General features: G+C 54.0%; 1 protein-coding gene across 2 annotated transcripts in view; it reads left to right on the top strand.

Moving 5' to 3' along the window:
• Positions 1 to 17,884, top strand: part of DUOX2 (dual oxidase 2) — an 80,156-nt gene extending 62,272 nt beyond the window's left edge. For both annotated transcript variants that reach the window (XM_074965956.1, XM_074965955.1), the window contains 17 exons: positions 739 to 941; positions 1,837 to 2,022; positions 2,497 to 2,722; positions 4,451 to 4,544; positions 4,873 to 5,048; positions 5,400 to 5,469; positions 7,849 to 8,027; positions 9,310 to 9,540; positions 9,837 to 9,936; positions 10,238 to 10,287; positions 10,436 to 10,563; positions 11,371 to 11,524; positions 12,176 to 12,408; positions 12,878 to 13,036; positions 13,580 to 13,735; positions 14,197 to 14,325; positions 15,835 to 17,884. In XM_074965956.1, the coding sequence (XP_074822057.1) occupies positions 739 to 941; positions 1,837 to 2,022; positions 2,497 to 2,722; positions 4,451 to 4,544; positions 4,873 to 5,048; positions 5,400 to 5,469; positions 7,849 to 8,027; positions 9,310 to 9,540; positions 9,837 to 9,936; positions 10,238 to 10,287; positions 10,436 to 10,563; positions 11,371 to 11,524; positions 12,176 to 12,408; positions 12,878 to 13,036; positions 13,580 to 13,735; positions 14,197 to 14,325; positions 15,835 to 15,957 (2,597 nt within the window). In that variant the 3' untranslated portion in view covers positions 15,958 to 17,884. The remainder of the gene's footprint in view (positions 1 to 738; positions 942 to 1,836; positions 2,023 to 2,496; positions 2,723 to 4,450; positions 4,545 to 4,872; positions 5,049 to 5,399; positions 5,470 to 7,848; positions 8,028 to 9,309; positions 9,541 to 9,836; positions 9,937 to 10,237; positions 10,288 to 10,435; positions 10,564 to 11,370; positions 11,525 to 12,175; positions 12,409 to 12,877; positions 13,037 to 13,579; positions 13,736 to 14,196; positions 14,326 to 15,834) is intronic.
• The last annotated feature ends 464 nt before the right edge of the window (positions 17,885 to 18,348 follow it).

Genomic DNA, 18,348 nt, shown 5'->3' with positions numbered 1-18,348 from the left:
CCTCCGTAGTCCAAGTCATGCATCCACCAAACCCCCTTTGCTGTCAGCGTGGGTTACTGTCTAGGACAGCGTTGGCATGGAGCTGACACCCTTCTTCATGCAGCTCACCTTCAGTTGGGAGCTGGGAGGGAAACTCTGGTACAGGGCACTCATGTGAGGGCAGGTGGCAGCTTCTGGGGCTGGCCCTAGAGCAGGCTACCGGCATCTGATCTGGAAACTGTGGAGCTTCTCTCTGGCATTGCCCAGTTAGAGTAAAATCCCCCTCTCCCGTCTGCATGAGTGATCTCAGCTCTGACGCTCCGAGAGCCATGTGGATAGGATAAAGGAATTTTTCCCTCAGTGTTGCCTTGTGATTCAGTAGGAGATCTGGGGTTACTGAATAATATGTATCCTCTATGAAATGGAGACCTCCAGTTCTGTAATGTCCTTAAAAATGGAGGCTGGTGACCTGACCCTGATCTCCCGTACACTGGTGTAAATCAGGAGTAACTGTATTGAGGACAATGGAATTATACCAGACAGAACCAGTCCATGTGATACCAGAATTGAGCTCATTTTAGTACTGTTCGCCCTGCAATTTGGATAGACCGCTTGATCAGCAGAGGAATAAAGGGCTTCTGTTACCCACCCCAAACAGGAGTAGATATATTTGTAGGCCACTCTCCCAGTGAAGAAAGATGTTTGTTAATACTCACATACAACCAGTCTGACCCAACTCCCTGCATTCTCTCCCGCCAGCCTTGGAGTGGCAAGGTCCCAAAACAGACAGCAATCTCATCTACCTTCAGCTTCATCCAGACAAGATTATCAAAGTGCTGGACAGCCGGCGAGCCGTGCTCCGCAGCATCAGTCTGAAAAACCAACAGCAGGTGGACATGGTCCTCTCCATCAACAAAGGGAACAAAGCTTTGCTCCTGAAGATTCCCAAAGAGTATGACCTGGTATGTGATGGGACACATGACATGTGCTTGGCGTTGCCTCTGAGCCCTCTCTCTGCCTGGCTGTGCCAGTCATAAGAAATAAATTCCCTACCCTCCACCTCCCTTGATGACGTGTTCCTGGGAGCCCAAACTAAATGTTTTGGCAGGGGTGGCTGGGTTTATTGCTGGGGTAGCCTTACACTGGAGGTTCTAGGCCAGTGGATAATAACACCAATGCTTTGTACTGATTCTGAAAAAGCCTTTTGCCCAGATCTGTGAGGTTTAATAACTCTGGATTTCTAGTAAACATGACGCTCCAAAGCATGCATGCCCTACGTATGCATGAAATAAATGTCAGGATTCTACTTAGTGCTGGTAAACCAATCAAACAGGTGGAAACTCCAGAGTCCATAGGAGGCATTTTTATCTCATGTGGTATTTTGGATCCTATATTTCCACTCTTTGGTTCATGCAGCATGAAACATGTTAATGGTGGCTATGCTGCCTATCTAAATAACAACCAGAGCTCCATAGGAATGGCCCAGAGGTGTCTGATGGTCTGGCCTACACAGAGAATGCTTCACATGGGCCTTGTAGGTTCTGATCTTTAGTTACAAGAAGCTGTAGCCTTCTCTCAAACAATGAATCTACATCATCCCCCGGGAAATAGAAGTGTCACTCGTTGGGTGGGACTTGCTGGTTGGAAGCAGGGCTCATGTGCCTAAGCACAGGGAGAACATGAGAGGGAAGAAAAATGAGATCTTCAAGCAAGAGCCTGATTAGCTGTGAGTGGTATTGGGGCTGCTATTGGGGTCTTGGCATTTTAGCCTGGTTTTAACACGCTTGTGGAGTGCCACTCCCAGCCCAGCCAAGAATGGCTCCAGCTCACTGGCTCATTCTTTGGGGGCTCCTCCAGGTGTTGCTTTTTAATGGCGAGGCAGAGCGAAGTGACTTTGTCCGGAAGCTGACCAACTACCTGGAGACAAATGGACTGTCTCTCAACGTGTCTGACATGACGGAACGCAGCCTGCTGAAGAGGGCTGTGACCAAAGAGCAGAGGAAGCAGATCCTGGAGACTTTCTTCAGACATTTATTTGCCCAGGTATGTACCAAGCCAGCACATGGGTGTGGTGAGCACTCCGGTAAATGGAGGCCAGCTATTTATATTGATTAAGCATTAGGCACTACTGCTATTATTGCACACCATAATAGGCAAACCACTCACAAGGAACAAGCTGCCAATCTGTTTGACATTAAAGAATCCCTGTTATTTACAGAGGACTGAGGAAATGGCAGTGCTGGGATATTACCATTTAATACCTGGAAGAGGCTGTTGCATGACAGCATCATGAGTACACTGTACCAGTAAATGCCCTCCAGTGTGTATTGTAATAATAATGACCATCAGATGGGAGTCATAGGAGACTTTGCCACAGCATCTGCTATTAAACCTTGGCTAAGAGTTGGGGAGAGACCACCAGTGTTTGTATGGAATGGAAGGGGTGTGGGTTAGCATGGTTCTGTTCTTTGAGTGCTGAGTATGGGACTAGCCCTCAGCCTGCCACTCTCATCGCAGGTGCTGGACATTGACAAGTCAGATGCCGGAGACCTCAACTTTGAAACGTCCTTGACAGCAAAAGAATCTCTCAAGTGTGAGCTGAGCCGGGCTGAGTTTGCAGAGTCGCTGGGGCTCAAACCCCAGTCCATGTTTGTGGAGTCCATGTTCTCTCTTGCTGACAAAGATGGCAATGGATATCTCTCCTTCCGAGAGTTCCTGGACATCTTGGTGGTCTTCATGAAAGGTGAGACTTCACTGGAGGACTGGGAGAGAGTCACTGACTCACGTTAAGCATCTTGCTGCAGTCACAGCCCCAGCTAAACAGCTTCCTTCTTTGTCCACACTCTGCTCACCAGCCATCACAACTCAGCTGAACCTTGGCATGGTCCATCTGTCAAATGAAACATAAAGCGAAGGTCCTGTCCCTGTGTAGTCACTGAAGTCCACTGGTGCCTCAGCCAAATTCCTTCAAGCTCAGAACACAAGTGTGACCAAATCCCTCTCAATATGATGCGTGTAAGAAGTAGCTAACTGAGGTCCTGATTCAGGACAGCACATAAGCATGTGTTTCAATTTAAATGTGTGCTCAAGTGTTGTCCTGAATAGGAATGGGTTCAGGCACAGGATAACTGCTTTCCTAAATTGGGGTCCAAGTTTCTACCCCAGTTTCACTCACGCAGAGAGTGACCTCCACCTGTGAATTAGCACGAATAACCAGAACAGCGTTTCTCCTTCAGCTGTTAAAGCAGAGAAGGCGATCTCTTCTCTTTGTCAATGCTGATGGGCAAAGTTTGGCTAGTTAGTCTCTGAATGGGTATCCCGCACTCCACCTGTCGGGAGGCCAGTGATGTGACTCTTAAAATCTCCTTTTTTCTGATGCACTAGCAGACAGGGAAAGCTACAGCAAACTCTGCAGCTGCCTTTTCAACAGGCAGTGGTAAGGGGGTATCCCATGATCACTTCATACTATCATTTTTTATACTGTCAGGCAGTTTTGGGGGGTAGCTTCCTTGGGGGAAGTTGGGTGGTGTTGCATTTTACTGGGTGCATTTGGAGGCTTTATTAAGAGCTTGTCTACATGGGGAAATTGACCAGAATAGCTATTGCAGAAAAGGCAGCTATTCTGGAATAACTGCCTCTGTGGACACTCGGTTCCAAAGTAAATGTGATTTTATTCCTGGTCAGGGTACCAGGCTCTGCCCCGGTTTACCCCCAGGCTGGAGAGAAACACGCAACCTTAATACTTTAATTGAGACACTGGGAGGGAATAAGGAGGTGGGATATGATAACTGACAGACAAGATAAGGTGATTGCCAGAAAATCTTTGCCTTGCACTGATTAGGAGAATAATTCACAACAAATAATTTGTTTGACAAATTGTGCCTCTTTTTCTCTTTGCAAACTGTCTGCAGACAGGTAGTGATGGTCTCAGACTTATTCATTATTCAGAATCACTGCAGATTTCCACAGCGACTCATCCTTGGTTGGGAGTTCACTAAGAAGGAGTTTGTTGGAAATATTCAAAATTTGTACCCTGTTGATTACTTAAATAAACACAGGGGATTGTTTCTGCTCCCATGTAGAGTGATGTCCTTAACTAACACAAGTGTGTATTGTGACTTTCACACTCAAATATTCCTTAAAGAATTTGCATTTGACGAACATTTAGTTATTCAAGCTGTAAGATATTTTTCTTCATGTCTATTCATGCTGGTAAAGCTCGCGTGACAGCATTTAGAGAAATCAAACACAGAGGAGCAGCAAATGCAGTTGAAACAAACTTGCTTACAAATTCAAAGTAACATTAGCAGTGTGCTTTTTTGCAGGAATTTCTCTGATGGAATGATGACTGTGTTACTGCAGGTCCCATAAGCCCCACCTCAGTCCTTGTAAAGTGCCTTGAGACCCTAATTTGCAAGGAACTACAGAAATAAGAAGTAATTCTTATTCCATCCATCTTCTTTCCTAACAGGGTCCCCAGAGGAGAAGTCAAAGCTGATGTTCACCATGTATGACGTTGATGGGAATGGCTTCCTCTCCAAGGAAGAGCTCATCAGGATGCTGAGGTATTCCTCCTGTCTGTGCTGCAGGATAGGTAGTTGGCATACGCCTTCTCATATGAGTGGCTGCTCATTTGAGGTGTTTCAACTGCTGAGGGTCAGGTGTGAAACCCCTTGGGTCCAGTACGTGGAGCTGAGAACCCCTGGATGTATCGTGATGCTCTGAGAACCCCTGGATGTATTCTGATGCTCAGTCTCATCTGAAGTGTCTCCAGTAATGATGCTGCCACATCCCCTGCAGGGGTCTCTATAACCCCCCAGTCAGGCCTGTGTTCTTGCCCTCTGAGAGTCAGCTGATTGCTCTGCAGCTCCCAGTCTTGTCCCTTTGCTCTAGGTCCTTCATCGAGATCGCCAACAACTGCCTCTCAGGCGATCAGATGGAGCAGGTGATTGAGTCCATGTTCCAGGCATCAGGCTTTCAGGATAAGGAGGAGCTGACGTGGGAGGATTTTCACTACATGCTGCGGGACCATGACAGCGAGCTGCGCTTCACCCAGCTCTGCATCAAAGGTCAGCGTGGTGGGGCACAAAGAGCAAAGAAAGTCCAGGTAACCTTTCTGCTGCGCTCAGCTGGGCTGGGGGTGGCTGGCACTGGAGGGCAGAGTGAAGCCCTGTCTTTCCTCCAGCGTCTCTTTTCCAGCCGCAACCCACAGAGGCGCCATTCACTACAAGGTGGGGAAGTTGCCTTCTGCTGCGGAGACTCAACAAGCTGGCCCTTCTCTCAAGCAGAGCAGGCTGCCCGTCCCAGCAGAGCCCCTCCCCCCTCTCCCCCCCCCCGAGCAGAGAGCCCAGGGGCATGATTGGGGCGTTCCTGGACGCGTAGTCTCCGTGTCACACCTTTGTCCTTTCTCCTCCCCACAGGAGTTCCCGACGTGTTCAGGCAAAACATGAACAACCGCGTCTCCTTCATAAACCGGCCCAATACCAACGGGTAAGCTGTGCCCACTGGCCTGGGGTCTGCCTTTCTGTCTTCCCAACCCCTCTCCTCCCTACCAGCACGCTCGGACTCAGCCGCTGCCCCAGCAGGATGAGGGGAGAGAGGGAAGGCAAGTGGCTGCTTCTGAAGCTCCAGCGTGTGTCTGGGAGCAGACCAGCTGCAAGCCCAGTAAGGGAGAACACAGCTCCTCCTGTCTCTCCCCATGACTCCAGCCTTGGCTGGCTGCTGAGTTCACATGGTAGCTCGTCAAGAGCCGGATTTCACATGAGATTTCTGGTACAGAACCCCCAGGCTTACAGTGCATCATGGGAACGTGCAGCCTTCTGCTCTGGGGAGCCCTCTGGCCCCCCTGGCCTGGCGGGTCTGGCTCCTGACGCTGCAGTATAAGCATGCAATAACCCAACCTGCCAGGGTCCCACTGCAGGAGAACTTGGCATGCTCTGGCCTCCCGGCACAAGAGCCCAGTGTGCCCAGCTGCTTTCCAAAGCCTCATTCCCTCACATCTGGCTCTGAGCCGTGCTACGCAGATTATCCACAGAGGCATCTCTGGTTTATAAATAGTTCCTTTGGCAGCACAATCCCAACCAGGGAGAAAGCCCCAGCTCGAAACCACGGCACAGCTTGTGGAGTGCGAGAGGCCAGAGCTGGGGAAGAGGATGGGCAAGAAATGCGTATGCCCCCCCTCAATCCTTGGGCGCTAGCCTGAGCCTCTGAGCCGGCTGCCTGGGGTCAGCCTCTGAGGGGTCAGGCTTTGGCTCAGGTGTTTCCTGTTTGATGCCTTTCTAATGCAGCTGTTCTCTATGGACGGTGACTGTAAAAAGGGCCCCGGAGCGTTATGTGTATTATGGCTGTGCGACTTTGTATCAGATTGGCTTGGATTATAAAATAAAACACCAGTTAGGGCAGGAAGTGAAGAAGGAATCTGGATCCAGTTGAAACTTCAGGGGCCCTCTAGGGAGGAAGAAAGCAACTATCAGTTTTGGCGTTCGGGTAGGATGGCATGAGCACCCCTGCCCTTCCCTGCATGCCACACGCAGTTACTAAGCACCGGTTTCTGATGCCCTTCCCCAGGCTGAGTAGTGCCTAACACCTGGGGTAGCCTCACTAATTTCAGTGGACCTGCACGAGGAGCCAGTGGCTGCGCTGTGGGTGTAAGGGTGTCAGAATCCGGCCCATTGAGTAGTCGCAGTCCGTCCAACTCCAGTCAGGTTGGTCAGAAAAGGAGCCAGTTTGTGAGGAACGTGTCTCTTTGGCTGAGCGGGTCCAGTCGAAGTTGGGCCTGGGGTTGGGGGCAGTTCTGAGCTAGGTCAGTCCCGAGCTCCCCTGGGTAGGGGACTCCCCCGCACATCATCTCCCTGCTCTCGGGGGCCTCTGCTTAGGGTAACCATATTTCCCAAAGGAAAAACGGGACAGCACGTGGGGCTGGCCCAAGCCACTTGCCCAAGCCCTGTCCCTCCTTCCCCCGCGGGGCTGGTGTCACTGCTTGCCCAGACTCTGCCTGCCTGCCTTCCCCACCCCTCGCGACACTGCGGCTGGTGTTGCTGCTTGCTGGAGCCTGCCTGCCTGCCTTCCCCGCCCCTCGTGAGGCTGGGGCTGGTGTTGCTGCTTGCTCGAGCCTGCCTGCCTCTCACCCAATCCCTGTCTCTCCCCCTGCGTGGGGCTGCCAAGAGCAAACTGGACAAATGCCCACTTTTGCCAAAGAAGTCTGGACGGCTGAGACAGAGCTTAAAAAAGGGACTGTTCAAATCAAAATGGGACGTATGGTCTCCCTCTGCTTGTTCACCCTAACTCTCTCCCAACGAGCGGGAGAGGGGCGAGGCCCAGACCCACGGCTGTAGTGACACCAAACGTCACCCAGGGAAGGAACATGCCCTGGAGCAACATTGGAACTCCTATGAATTTAGTGATCTACCGTTGGAGTTCCCAGCCTTCTGATCTGCCCGGAGTGAGGTTTCCCATTACTGTAATTAATGTCCTTTTACGGCTGTCCTTTAAAGCGTATCTTATCTGCCTTTATTAAGTTGTTACGCTTATCTGATTATTAGTTTTTATGAATCCCCATATAACTCTGCCAGGTGGCATCACCTGACACACATTTGCATCATTTTACTACTCTCATTCATTGGCTGTATCACAGTAGTGAGCAGAAACGCCAGCCCAGCCAACGTGCTAGCTGCTGCTCAGACACGTAGTGAAAGAATCTTTGCCCAACGGACCCTGCGCACTCAGTGGCATTAAGGAACTGCATGGTCCCGGTGGTTATGTGACTGATCTAACCCCCACTCGCTCGCAGTCCACTGGAGTTTTGCCCTCCACTCTGGTGGGAAGAGTGCTGCGTTTGTTTAACCGTGAGCTGACGACTATTCTTTTTAGGGCAACACCTCCCCAGCCACATTTATACACCGAGGCCCAAAGGACAAAATACCAGCGGAGCAAAGTTCACCAGAAGATCCAGCAGTTCAAGCGTTTCATTGAGAATTACCGGCGCCACATTGCCTGCGTGGTTCTGTTCTCCGCCATCACTGCCGGCGTGTTTGCGGAGAGAGCATATTGTGAGTGGCCAGCTAGCATAGAGCGTCCCCTGCTGACGGGGCAGCTCAGAGCGCCACCCCATCCAGGGAGGAGAGAAGCAGGAATGTGCGCTTCTGGGGGGTGCGCCGGGAGCAGGGCCCTGTGTGCTAGGCCAGCCTGAGGGGCATAGCAAGCAGATCGAGGGACGTGATCGTTCCCCTCTATTCGACATTGGTGAGGCCTCATCTGGAGTACTGTGTCCAGTTTTGGGCCCCACACTACAAGAAGGATGTGGATAAATTGGAGAGAGTCCAGCGAAGGGCAACAAAAATGATTAGGGGTCTGGAACACATGACTTATGAGGAGAGGCTGAGGGAACTGGGATTGTTTAGTCTGCAGAAGAGAAGAATGAGGGGGGATTTGATAGCTGCTTTCAACTACCTGAGAGGTGGTTCCAAAGAGGATGGTTCTAGACTATTCTCAGTGGTAGAAGATGACAGGACAAGGAGTAATGGTCTCAAGTTGCAGTGGGGGAGGTTTAGGTTGGATATTAGGAAAAACTTTTTCACTAGGAGGGTGGTGAAACACTGGAATGCGTTACCTAGGGAGGTGGTAGAATCTCCTTCCTTAGAAATTTTTAAGGTCAGGCTTGACAAAGCCCTGGCTGGGATGATTTAATTGTGGATTGGTCCTGCTTTGAGCAGGGGGTTGGACTAGATGACCTCCTGAGGTCCCTTCCAACCCTGATATTCTATGATTCTATGATGTGGGGGTGACGGCTGGGACAGTGAGGGGAGTCCATGAATCAGTTACACACACTGACATCAGAACGACAAGGAGAATGGAGGTCCCCAGCCAGACTCTAATGAGACTTGTCCCTGTTGCCCGCAGTGCAAAGGGGTGCGCCTCTGGCCATAAGCGGCCAGTGTGGCATTCTTTCCCCTGGCATAAAGCTAGCAAGGCTAGTTCCTGTACCTGTGCATGGCAGAGCCCTCCTCCACTATGCCAGTCCCCCCCTGGCATGACGTTCCACTGGTATCCCATACAGCAGGGGTGTAAGTTCAGCAGGCCCCTAGGCTGCTCTACATCATGGGAGGGCTGAGGATGGAGCTGGCACAGACTGGCCCTCGGAATCAGAGAGCCATAACCAGTCTCCCGCTAGCCCACCCCTGCATTCCACCATGTCCTGCTGCATTTACCTTTGGAGAAATGAGCTGGTTTGTTGCCCCTCTATTAAGGAGACACAGAAAGGGAGCGGGCTCCTCCCCAGCACTCTCTTGTGCTCGCCCTGTGTGTAACCCCCGTGCCCCGCTTTGTCCGCAGACTATGCATTTGCATCGCCAGCAACAGGAATTGCCGACACCACCTACGTGGGCATTGTCATCTCCCGGGGGGCGGCAGCCAGCATCTCCTTCATGTACTCCTACATCCTGCTCACCATGTGCCGCAACCTCATCACCTTCCTGCGCGAAACCTTCCTCAACCGCTACATCCCCTTCGACGCCGCCGTGGACTTCCATCGCTGGCTTGCTATGGCGGCCCTGATCTTTTCAAGTGAGTTGGCTACATGGTGGGGGGATCCCCCTGGCCCTGATACTGACAGAGAATGGGGCATCCCCCAAAGCCAGCCGCTCTACATCCTGCACAGCCAAAGTCAGATGTGGGCCATGCCGTTTAGGACTGACCTGCCCCCCTAGACATAGACAGAGATACCCGGGCAAAAATTGGGGTCCCCTCTGTATTGCAAAGCACTCATTGTTTGCCTAGCTCCACCCGTGTGTTTGGGTCTCTCAAGCACAGCTATATGATGGTGCTTGACCATGTATTTGCTCTGTCTCTGTGTCCTGCAGTTCTCCACACTGGGGGCCATGTAGTGAATGTCTATATCTTCTCGGTCAGCCCACTCAGCATCCTGTCCTGCCTCTTCTCCAACGTCTTCATGGATGATGGGTGAGTGTGTTTTGGAGGCCCTGCCCTGGGCAAAGCACAACTGTTTGAGGAGCAGCTAGGTAAGACCACAGATGGAGGACAGTGCAATGCAGAGGGCTGGGCTAGATGGCTTGAGAGATCTCATCCAACCTGCCTGGGAAGTGATCTCCTTGGGGAAACTGCAGTCTGTGGATGGCCACCATCCCCAAAGGGCAACGTCAGAGGCCATTTGTGGAGTGGAAAGCCAGTGGGCATTTGGTTTGTTCTGTAGAGAAGTCTGTGATCTGATGTCAGAGGGTTAGGTCATCTCTTTCCTCTCTAGGTCACAGATGCCCCAGAAGTACTACTGGTGGTTCTTCGAGACCGTCCCAGGTAAGGGTGACCATCTGTGCATGCCAGGCGTTCTGTGAGGGGGGGGGGTCTGCATAGCTTCCCCACCCCCCGCCCCGGTGGTTCCAAGCTTGGCACAGGCTATTCTGATGACCCCTTGCCCCTCATTCTTCAACCCTCTTTCTGGCAGGCATGACCGGGGTGCTGCTGCTGGTGATTCTGGCGGTGATGTACGTGTTCGCCTCCCATCACTTTCGGCGCATCAGCTTCCGGGGGTTCTGGATCACGCACCACCTCTATGTGCTGCTCTACATCATGGTACGTGGATCGGAGTCCTGCGGCCCAGCTTCGCTCTTGCGCTCTGGCTATTGGGCACGAGGTCTGTTTTGTACCTGGTGCAGATTATTCATCACAGCTGTTAGCAAGGAGCTGGAGGGATGTACAGGGAGTGGATGGGCTTCCCAACCAGTCTTTCACCTCCCATGGGGGTGAGCACAGTATGCAAACCTAGACTCGATAGGTGGGAGTTCCTATTTGTCCTCCACTCACACAGGTGCAGAGCTGGGCGGTGGAAGGGGCTGCTAAGCAGAGGGGAGGTGAATGTTTTGCAGACTTGGAAGAATGAATGTTATTGGTAGCATAGAGAATATGCGTCAGTACAGAAGAGACAGGTGCAAATCCACTCAGCACCCAGAGATTGAAGCATGGCACCGTGAGCCACCAAGCTGCCCTGGTTAGAAAGCATGTGCAGGTACTGTAACCTTGCTAACAGAGAGAGTGCACATGTGGCAGGCTGTGGGTCCTAGTGGGTAGAGCATGGGCCTGGGGCTTAGGAGACCTGGGTTCTAGTCTGCACTCAATCACTGGCCTGCTGGGTGAGCTTTGGCAAGTCACCTCCCTGCTCAGTTCCTCAGTTTCCCCATCTGTAGAATGGGGATGCAAAGAAGTAGGGATTATTATTGTCATAGCTAACAGCTGCTCAGGGCTCCTCTGACCTAGCCTGCCTGACCTAGCCTTACTGCCCACTGGGTAGCTCTGCCATTGCACTCCTCCATTTGGGGCACGTTAACACCTGAGCGGTTTCCTGCACTGCAATCATGGGTGTGTTTGGCGCTGTGTTCTCAGGTCATTGTCCATGGCAGCTACGGCCTGGTCCAGCAGCCCCGCTTCCACATCTATTTCATCATCCCAGCTCTCATCTATGGGGCAGATAAGCTGATCAGCCTGAGCAGGAAGAAGGTGGAAATGAGTGTGCTGAAAGCTGAGCTCCTCCCTTCAGGTACAGTGGGGGCGGCTCCCCGGGGGGTGTTAGCGTGTCAGGCAGTCTGCATGACCCTCCGCAGGCCTGCGGGGTATATCCAGCTTTCGCAGAGATCTGGAGCTCTCAGTGTCTCTGGTTAGCCATCTCCGGCTGGCAGGGGCAGGCCTGTGCTGCCTTGACCCAGCAGGCACATGGGTACATCCCTGCTGAAGTCTGTCGATGGCCGTCGGCCATGGCAGTGGCGCTGGACTGTACGTCCCCATGCTGCTGCTGTTGGAGACCAAACCATGCCCAGCAACAGGCGCAGACACAGGCTCACAAGGCTGCCAGGAGCCTTCCTCTGGCGTCACCCTCCAGGCAGCCTGCTCAGCTGCCCTGCCCCTGAGGGCTAAGCTCTTCTCTGCTGGGAGCACCACACCACTTTTCACCATCACCCAGCCGGACTCTCCCTGCACCCAATCTCAGCCCTCCCCTGCCGTCCTGCTCCCACCCGGGGCCTGTCAGCATGGTGAGCGTTGGAGCCTCTGTTCTGTGCATGTGCAGCTCCCACCCAGGAAGGAGCCATGTGCAGCACCCCTGGCATGGCTCAGATAAGGGGGAAGCTGATTTTACAGAGCAGGAGCTGTTATCTTAAGAAGGGTGCTAAGGAAACCTTTGCCCTTCTCTTAGGCGTTACTTATCTCAAGTTCCAACGGCCGCAGGATTTTGACTACAAATCCGGGCAGTGGGTGCGAATTGCCTGCCTGTCCCTAGGGACAAATGAATACCACCCCTTCACCCTGACCTCTGCACCCCACGAGGACGCGCTGAGCCTGCATATCCGAGCCGCAGGGCCCTGGACCACCCGGTTGCGGGAGCTGTACTCCCCGGAGATTGTGGCTGAAATCGGCAGATATCCCAAGGTACAGCCAGGCGTTTCCTCCCCTGTGAGTCTGGGGATGGGCGAAAAAGCCACATCTCTGGAGAGTGGAGTCCTCCGAGCATGACAGAGTGCCAGCACCCGGGCATCAGCAGAGTGAGCTGTGTGTGGCACGGGGGGAGCTCAGGCTCCGAGATCTAAGCTTCTGGCTTAGCGCAGCTAGATTCTTTCGAGCCACCAGTCCCACTCCTGGATGGGCTGACTCAGTCCTTCATCCTACCCCAGCTGGTGCATTGGTTCCTATTGCCACTGGCTGCATGTGGGATGGTCCAAGGAAATGTAGCTGTCCTGGCTCCTGTCTGCCCCAAGCGGGCATCAGAGATCTCTGGGCACTGCTTGTAAAATGTCCTCTGCCCCCATCCTGGGGCGCTCTGCGCTGTGCTAGCTGGGGTCTGCTCCCTGAGACAGCAGCGCGGGCAGGGCAGCATTGCTCACTACCGGCTCCTTCCCAGCTCTATCTGGACGGGCCGTTCGGCGAGGGCCACCAGGAGTGGAACAAGTTTGAAGTCTCTGTGCTGGTGGGAGGAGGCATCGGGGTAACTCCCTTCGCCTCCATTCTCAAAGACCTGGTCTTCAAGTCCTCGGTCAGCTCCAAGATGCCGTGCAAGAAGGTGAGAGCCCATAGAGTGCGAGGGACTCCCTGGGCCCCTCCTCTCGCTGCCCTGGTGACGTGGAAGGAACGTCTGACAACAGTCCCGCAGCACTCGGGAGAGAGCGGGCAGCGAGGCCAAGCAGTAGGGCTTAGCCTGTCTGCTCCAGGTCACTCTGAGGTCTCAGCACTGTCCTCCCCTTGCTCTCCGTCTCAGATAGCTGCAGCACGATGCTGTTGTCAGAGCTGGTCCCCTGGCCCTGCGCACGTCTCTGGGACCCAACCCATTCCCTCAGAGGCTCTGAAATGCTCACTGACGCAGCACCATGAGTTTTGCCCAGCACTCTCAGTGCGCCCCCTCTGGGCTGCCACCTATCGCCTCCCTTAGCGCAGAGATTTTACTTTTCATGGCTGATCCTGGTGGGGCTGGCGGTGGAGGGTCCCCAGGATGGGGCCAGCTGAGGGGACCTGGGGAGTGGGGGCTGGCTGCAGGGAATCCCCCGGAGCGGGGGCTGGCTTGGGGTTGCTAGGGCCCTGCCAGTGACCCGCTCTCTTGTGCTCTCAGATCTATTTCATCTGGGTGACGCGGACTCAGCGGCAGTTCGAGTGGCTGGCTGACATCATCCGCGAGGTGGAGGAGAACGACCGGCACGACCTGGTGTCTGTGCACATCTACATCACCCAGCTGGCTGAGAAGTTCGACCTGCGCACCACCATGCTGGTGAGTGCCCTGCGCCAGGGCTGCCGCTCTGTGCCAAGTGGGAGGTCTGAATACGGGAGAGGGCAGGGCCAATTTCACCTCCACCAAGGCTGGGCTAGGGGGACAGGACCCAACTGAGAGAGGTGATTAGCCATTGCCCCAGTGCTGCTCTGGGCTGCCCCCTTCCCCCACCCCGTGCTGTGTCCCTGACCCCAGTCCCTCTCTGTGGTGGGGCAGCCCCCCATGCCGTGTCCCTGGTCCCAGTGCCAGTCTGTACTGGCTCGCCCCCCATGCCACGTCCCCGGTCCCAGTGCCGTGTCCCTGGTCCCAGTGCCGCTTTGTGCTGGGCCCGTCCCCTGTGCCGTGTCCCTGGTCCCAGTGCTGCTGCGTGCTGGTTCGGCCCCCCTGGGCCATGTTAGAGCAGAGAGGCCCTGCCCTTTCCCACCTCCCCTCCCTGACCCATGGCGCCTTTCTCCTTTCAGTACATCTGTGAGCGACACTTCCAGAAGGTGCTGAACCGGAGCCTGTTCACGGGGCTGCGCTCCATCACGCACTTCGGGCGGCCCCCCTTTGTGCCCTTCTTCAAGTCCCTGCAGGAGGTTCATCCCCAGGTCAGTGCCAGCCGGCCCTCGCCCCCACCGATCTCTGCCAAGCAAGGGGTATAGGAGCTGGCAGCTGAGCAATGTGCCGGGGGGAGCCCTCTGTGCAGCATTGGGAGCTCCCAAGGGCCTGGAGGAAACGTTCCCAAATAGTCAAAGGGTGGGGCTGGGCCGCAGATTATCCTGAAGCCTTGCCAAGGGAGGGGAGAGGCGTCTGCCAGACCCACCGACAGGGAAAATGACAGCCTCATGCCAGCTGGCCCGGGCTGATCCTGCCACTGGCTCATGTTCCCTCCTGACCATGTCCTGTCAGGCAGACCCCAGTCCGGGCACCAAAGGGTTACAAAAATCTCTTAGCCCTGCTCCTGCAAAGCAAGAGCCAAAAGCCTTTGGAACAGGGGCGTCGCAGCCTGGCACCCTGCCAGCGAGTCACACCCGTAATCCCCAAAGCGTCTGGGGCTTCTGGGGGGACGTGAGTTTGCACTGTGCCATGGCAGTGAAAGACCAACACGGTGGAGGGCTGTACGCACAATGTCCTCTTGCCCTGGGGCAGAGAGCCCCAGACGCCCCCGGAGACCGTGCACACCCCATCACTGGGAACGTACCGACAAACTCAGCCACACTCAGAGCAGAGCCACGAAAATGACCGGGGAGGGATTGATGGGTGAGGGAGGCTGAGAAGAGCCAGCTCTGCCGTGCTCTGCAAAGGGAGACAGGCCACAGCCTGCGAACGTGGGGTGGGATGTCAGAGGCCTGACTAGAAGCAGTGGGATGAAATTAACTGACATGTCTTGTGGCTGACAGGCAGGCAAGGCAGAGGGATGTGCCAGGCTGGGGGAGCCCCATTGCTTGGGGATTGTGAAAACTAGACAAAAACAGTAGCAAAAACGGGGACAGTCCTGCTCTGAGGGGGATGGGACCTGGTACTGCCCAGTGCACTGCTGATGGGAGAGGCCATGGCTGCAGCGAGGTGTTGGCGCTGCCAGCGGCTGAAACTCCAGCTGGGGTGTTTGAGACGCTCTGGGAAAGAGGCTCATTGTGAACAGAGAAACAAATGCAGCTTTTGTTTCCCCCATCCCGCCAGAAAGGTCAAGGCTGTTCCTAAAGGGAGGTGTCTTTGGGGGGCGTTCATGCAAGGTGCAGGCCAAACTGGTACAAGTACATTGGGCTGACGGTGGTGTAGCCTGAGGGCAGAGTCTTCCCTTAGCATGTGTGCACACGGGTTCAGTTCCTGGACTCTCCCAGGGGCTAGAGCAACAAACCAGAGAGGATGCTGCCGAGAGAAGGGGAGGTGTGAGATACATGGCCCCAGCATCCCGTGCACAGTGGGGGCAGAGCCACCCACCCCTCCTGCTGGTGGGAGGAAACCAGAGCTGGCACCTGAGGGCAGCAGGGTGAACTGCTCTGAGCCTCTGGCAGAATGGAGACTGCTGGTGTGACGAGCCAGGCCAGTGCAGAGGGCTGGCTGTGGGAGCCCCTTGCTCTCAGAGACTCTGTTACTTGATGCCCCTGCTTCCCCAGGTGTGGAAGATTGGCGTGTTCAGCTGCGGCCCCCCGGGGATGACCAAGAACGTGGAGCAAGCCTGTCAGCAGATCAACAAACTGGACCAGACCTACTTTGTGCATCACTATGAGAACTTCTAACCCGTCCCCCACCCACGGAAACACAGCCCTGCCCAAGCTTGAGTGCGGTTCCCTGGGCTATCATGGGGCCAGCTGCTATGTGAACTCGGTGCTTCCAGAGTCCTGGGAAAAGTTCCCTGCCGCTTTTCAGACGGGAGCTGCTGGGTGTCCATGGCACGTCCCCCGCACAGCCTCACGGAGATGCCCTCCTGGAGCCGTGCTGTCCCAGGAGCGAATCGCAAGGATGCTGGGGATCTGCATGGCACTGGCAGCAGGTTCCTGGAGATCACTGCCCAGCGGGGAGCAGCTTTGCCTGTGATTTATGGAAACCCCAATGGCAGCATAGCCAGCCAGGCAGCACTGCTGTCCCATCCCTTTGGGACCCACCAGGTCCTGTCACGCATGTCTTTTGTGTGCGTCTGACCTTAGGAACCGATTAACTGATTGATTGGGACTGCGTCAGTCTCTGTACTGGCATCCGGCAGCTTCGTGCTGTGTCACAGAGGCCCTGAAACAAGGGGCTTCTGTTCCAGGGTAGCATCACTGGAATGCAGTCCTCCTGGATCTCTGCCCTACTTCCCTGTGGCCAGCTCCCCAGAGCAGGGGGGTGTATGTGAGTGAGTGAGAGAGAGAGACACACCTCCGCCACTCCGCTGTGCTCCAGAGCAGTGGCGGGAATCTCACAGCGAGACACTGACATTAAGCAACCGAATTGCAAATCTTATGGAACTTAAAGTCTTCAGATAAAAGAGCCCTCAGGCGCAATCCTGCCCCACTGATTTTAATGGCAAAGCTGCCATTAACTTCACTAGGGCCAGAGTTCTAGCCTGCACTCAAACAACAATCTAACACGGAGAAATTGCATCTCTGTGACTCCAAGCAGCGATGCGGGCCGGGCGGGGGAGCCAGAAGGGGAGGAAGCAGAACGCCTGGGAGGACCTGGGGCAATTTGTTCACTTGGGGCCCTGCACCCCCCTTTTTGGGGGTGTCATGTGGCCCTTGCCTGCCCCAGCCCAGCTCTCAGAGGAACTCAGCAACCAGCATGTCCATGTCCAAGGACGGTGGCCTGCAGCAGTGTGCTGTGCTAGGGAGGGTGGAAAGAGGATCACCTTGGGGAAACCAGCAGAGCCACACCAGGGTGCTTTGGGCAGGGAGGGTGTCTGCACAACTCCAGCTGAAGGGAATCCTCAGCTAAGGGCCTTGGGAGGCTTTTCAGCCTGGCAAACACCAGTACAAAGAGCACTGGGATGCTTGCAAGTAAATCCAGGACGGAGCTGGTTGCTGGGCCCCCCTGAAAGGGCTTCTGGGTGGGCCTGAGCCATTGGAATAGAGTGAAAAGGGGTTCATTCCACTGGGCTGGCGTGGGACGTAAGTGGTGCCTAGAGCATGTGCTGCACCCCTACAGGGGGGGAACGTTCCCCCCTCTGCTAATGACCGTAACCATCCCCACAAGGCAGCCTGTTTCCTGCTCCTACGAGGGATGAATCGCCATTTGCTTTCCCATTCAAACACATTTCCACCATTTGCCCAGCTCTCGCCTGCTCCCGCTAGGACACAGAGAAGTGTGGCTCCCTCGTTTGGCGTGAATTGTATTGGAGTAAGTGCATGCATTAAACCAGGGCTTGCTGGCTGCTTCCGAAAGAAACTATTAATTCATTGCATTTGCTGCTGCTGCTCTGAAAGTCTGACTCATTTTGTCTGTTCCCTTTCTGTATTTAATGGCTAAGCCCGTAGCTCTTATTTTTGTTGGCATATCACCCAACAGCCCAGCGTAATTTGCTAGCTGACTATTCATGCCTTTGAAAGAATGACAATAACGATTACTGCAAACTGTCCAAGCATTAAAATACCCTTTTCTTGAATTGTGAATGTTACGCTCCATGCCTCAGAACCAAAGCTGGGAAGTGAAATCATTAATCTCGACGAGCTGTGAATGTGTAAATTCAAATGACTGATTTTAAGGCACTTCCAAAATAAAACTGGTTAACTGCGGAATCATTCTCTTGTCTTTGGTAATTATTGGGGTTCGTTATTTGATATGTAGCAATCTCTTCTTATCGGGGTCACCCAATGAAATTAATAGGTAGCAGGTTTAAAACAAAAGGAAGCATGTCTTCACACAACGCACAGTCAACCTGTGGAACTCTTTGCCAGAGGATGTTGTGAAGGCCAAGACTATAACAGGGTTAAAAAAAGATCTAGATAAGTTCATGGAGGATAGGTCCATCAATGGCTATTAGCCAAGATGGGCAGGGATGGTGTCCCTAGCCTCTGTTTGCCAGAAGCTGGGAATGAGCGACAGAGGATGAATCACTTGATGATTACCTGTTCTGTTCATTCCCTCTGGGGCACCTGGCATTGGCCACTGTCGGTAGACAGGATACTGGGCTAGATGGACCTTTGGTCTGACCC

Source organism: Natator depressus, chromosome 10 (genome assembly GCF_965152275.1).
Source record: "Natator depressus isolate rNatDep1 chromosome 10, rNatDep2.hap1, whole genome shotgun sequence".
Classification (NCBI taxonomy): Eukaryota; Metazoa; Chordata; order Testudines; family Cheloniidae; genus Natator; species Natator depressus.
The sequence above is the reverse complement of the archived record's forward strand: the minus strand, read 5'-3'. Positions and strand labels throughout refer to the sequence as shown.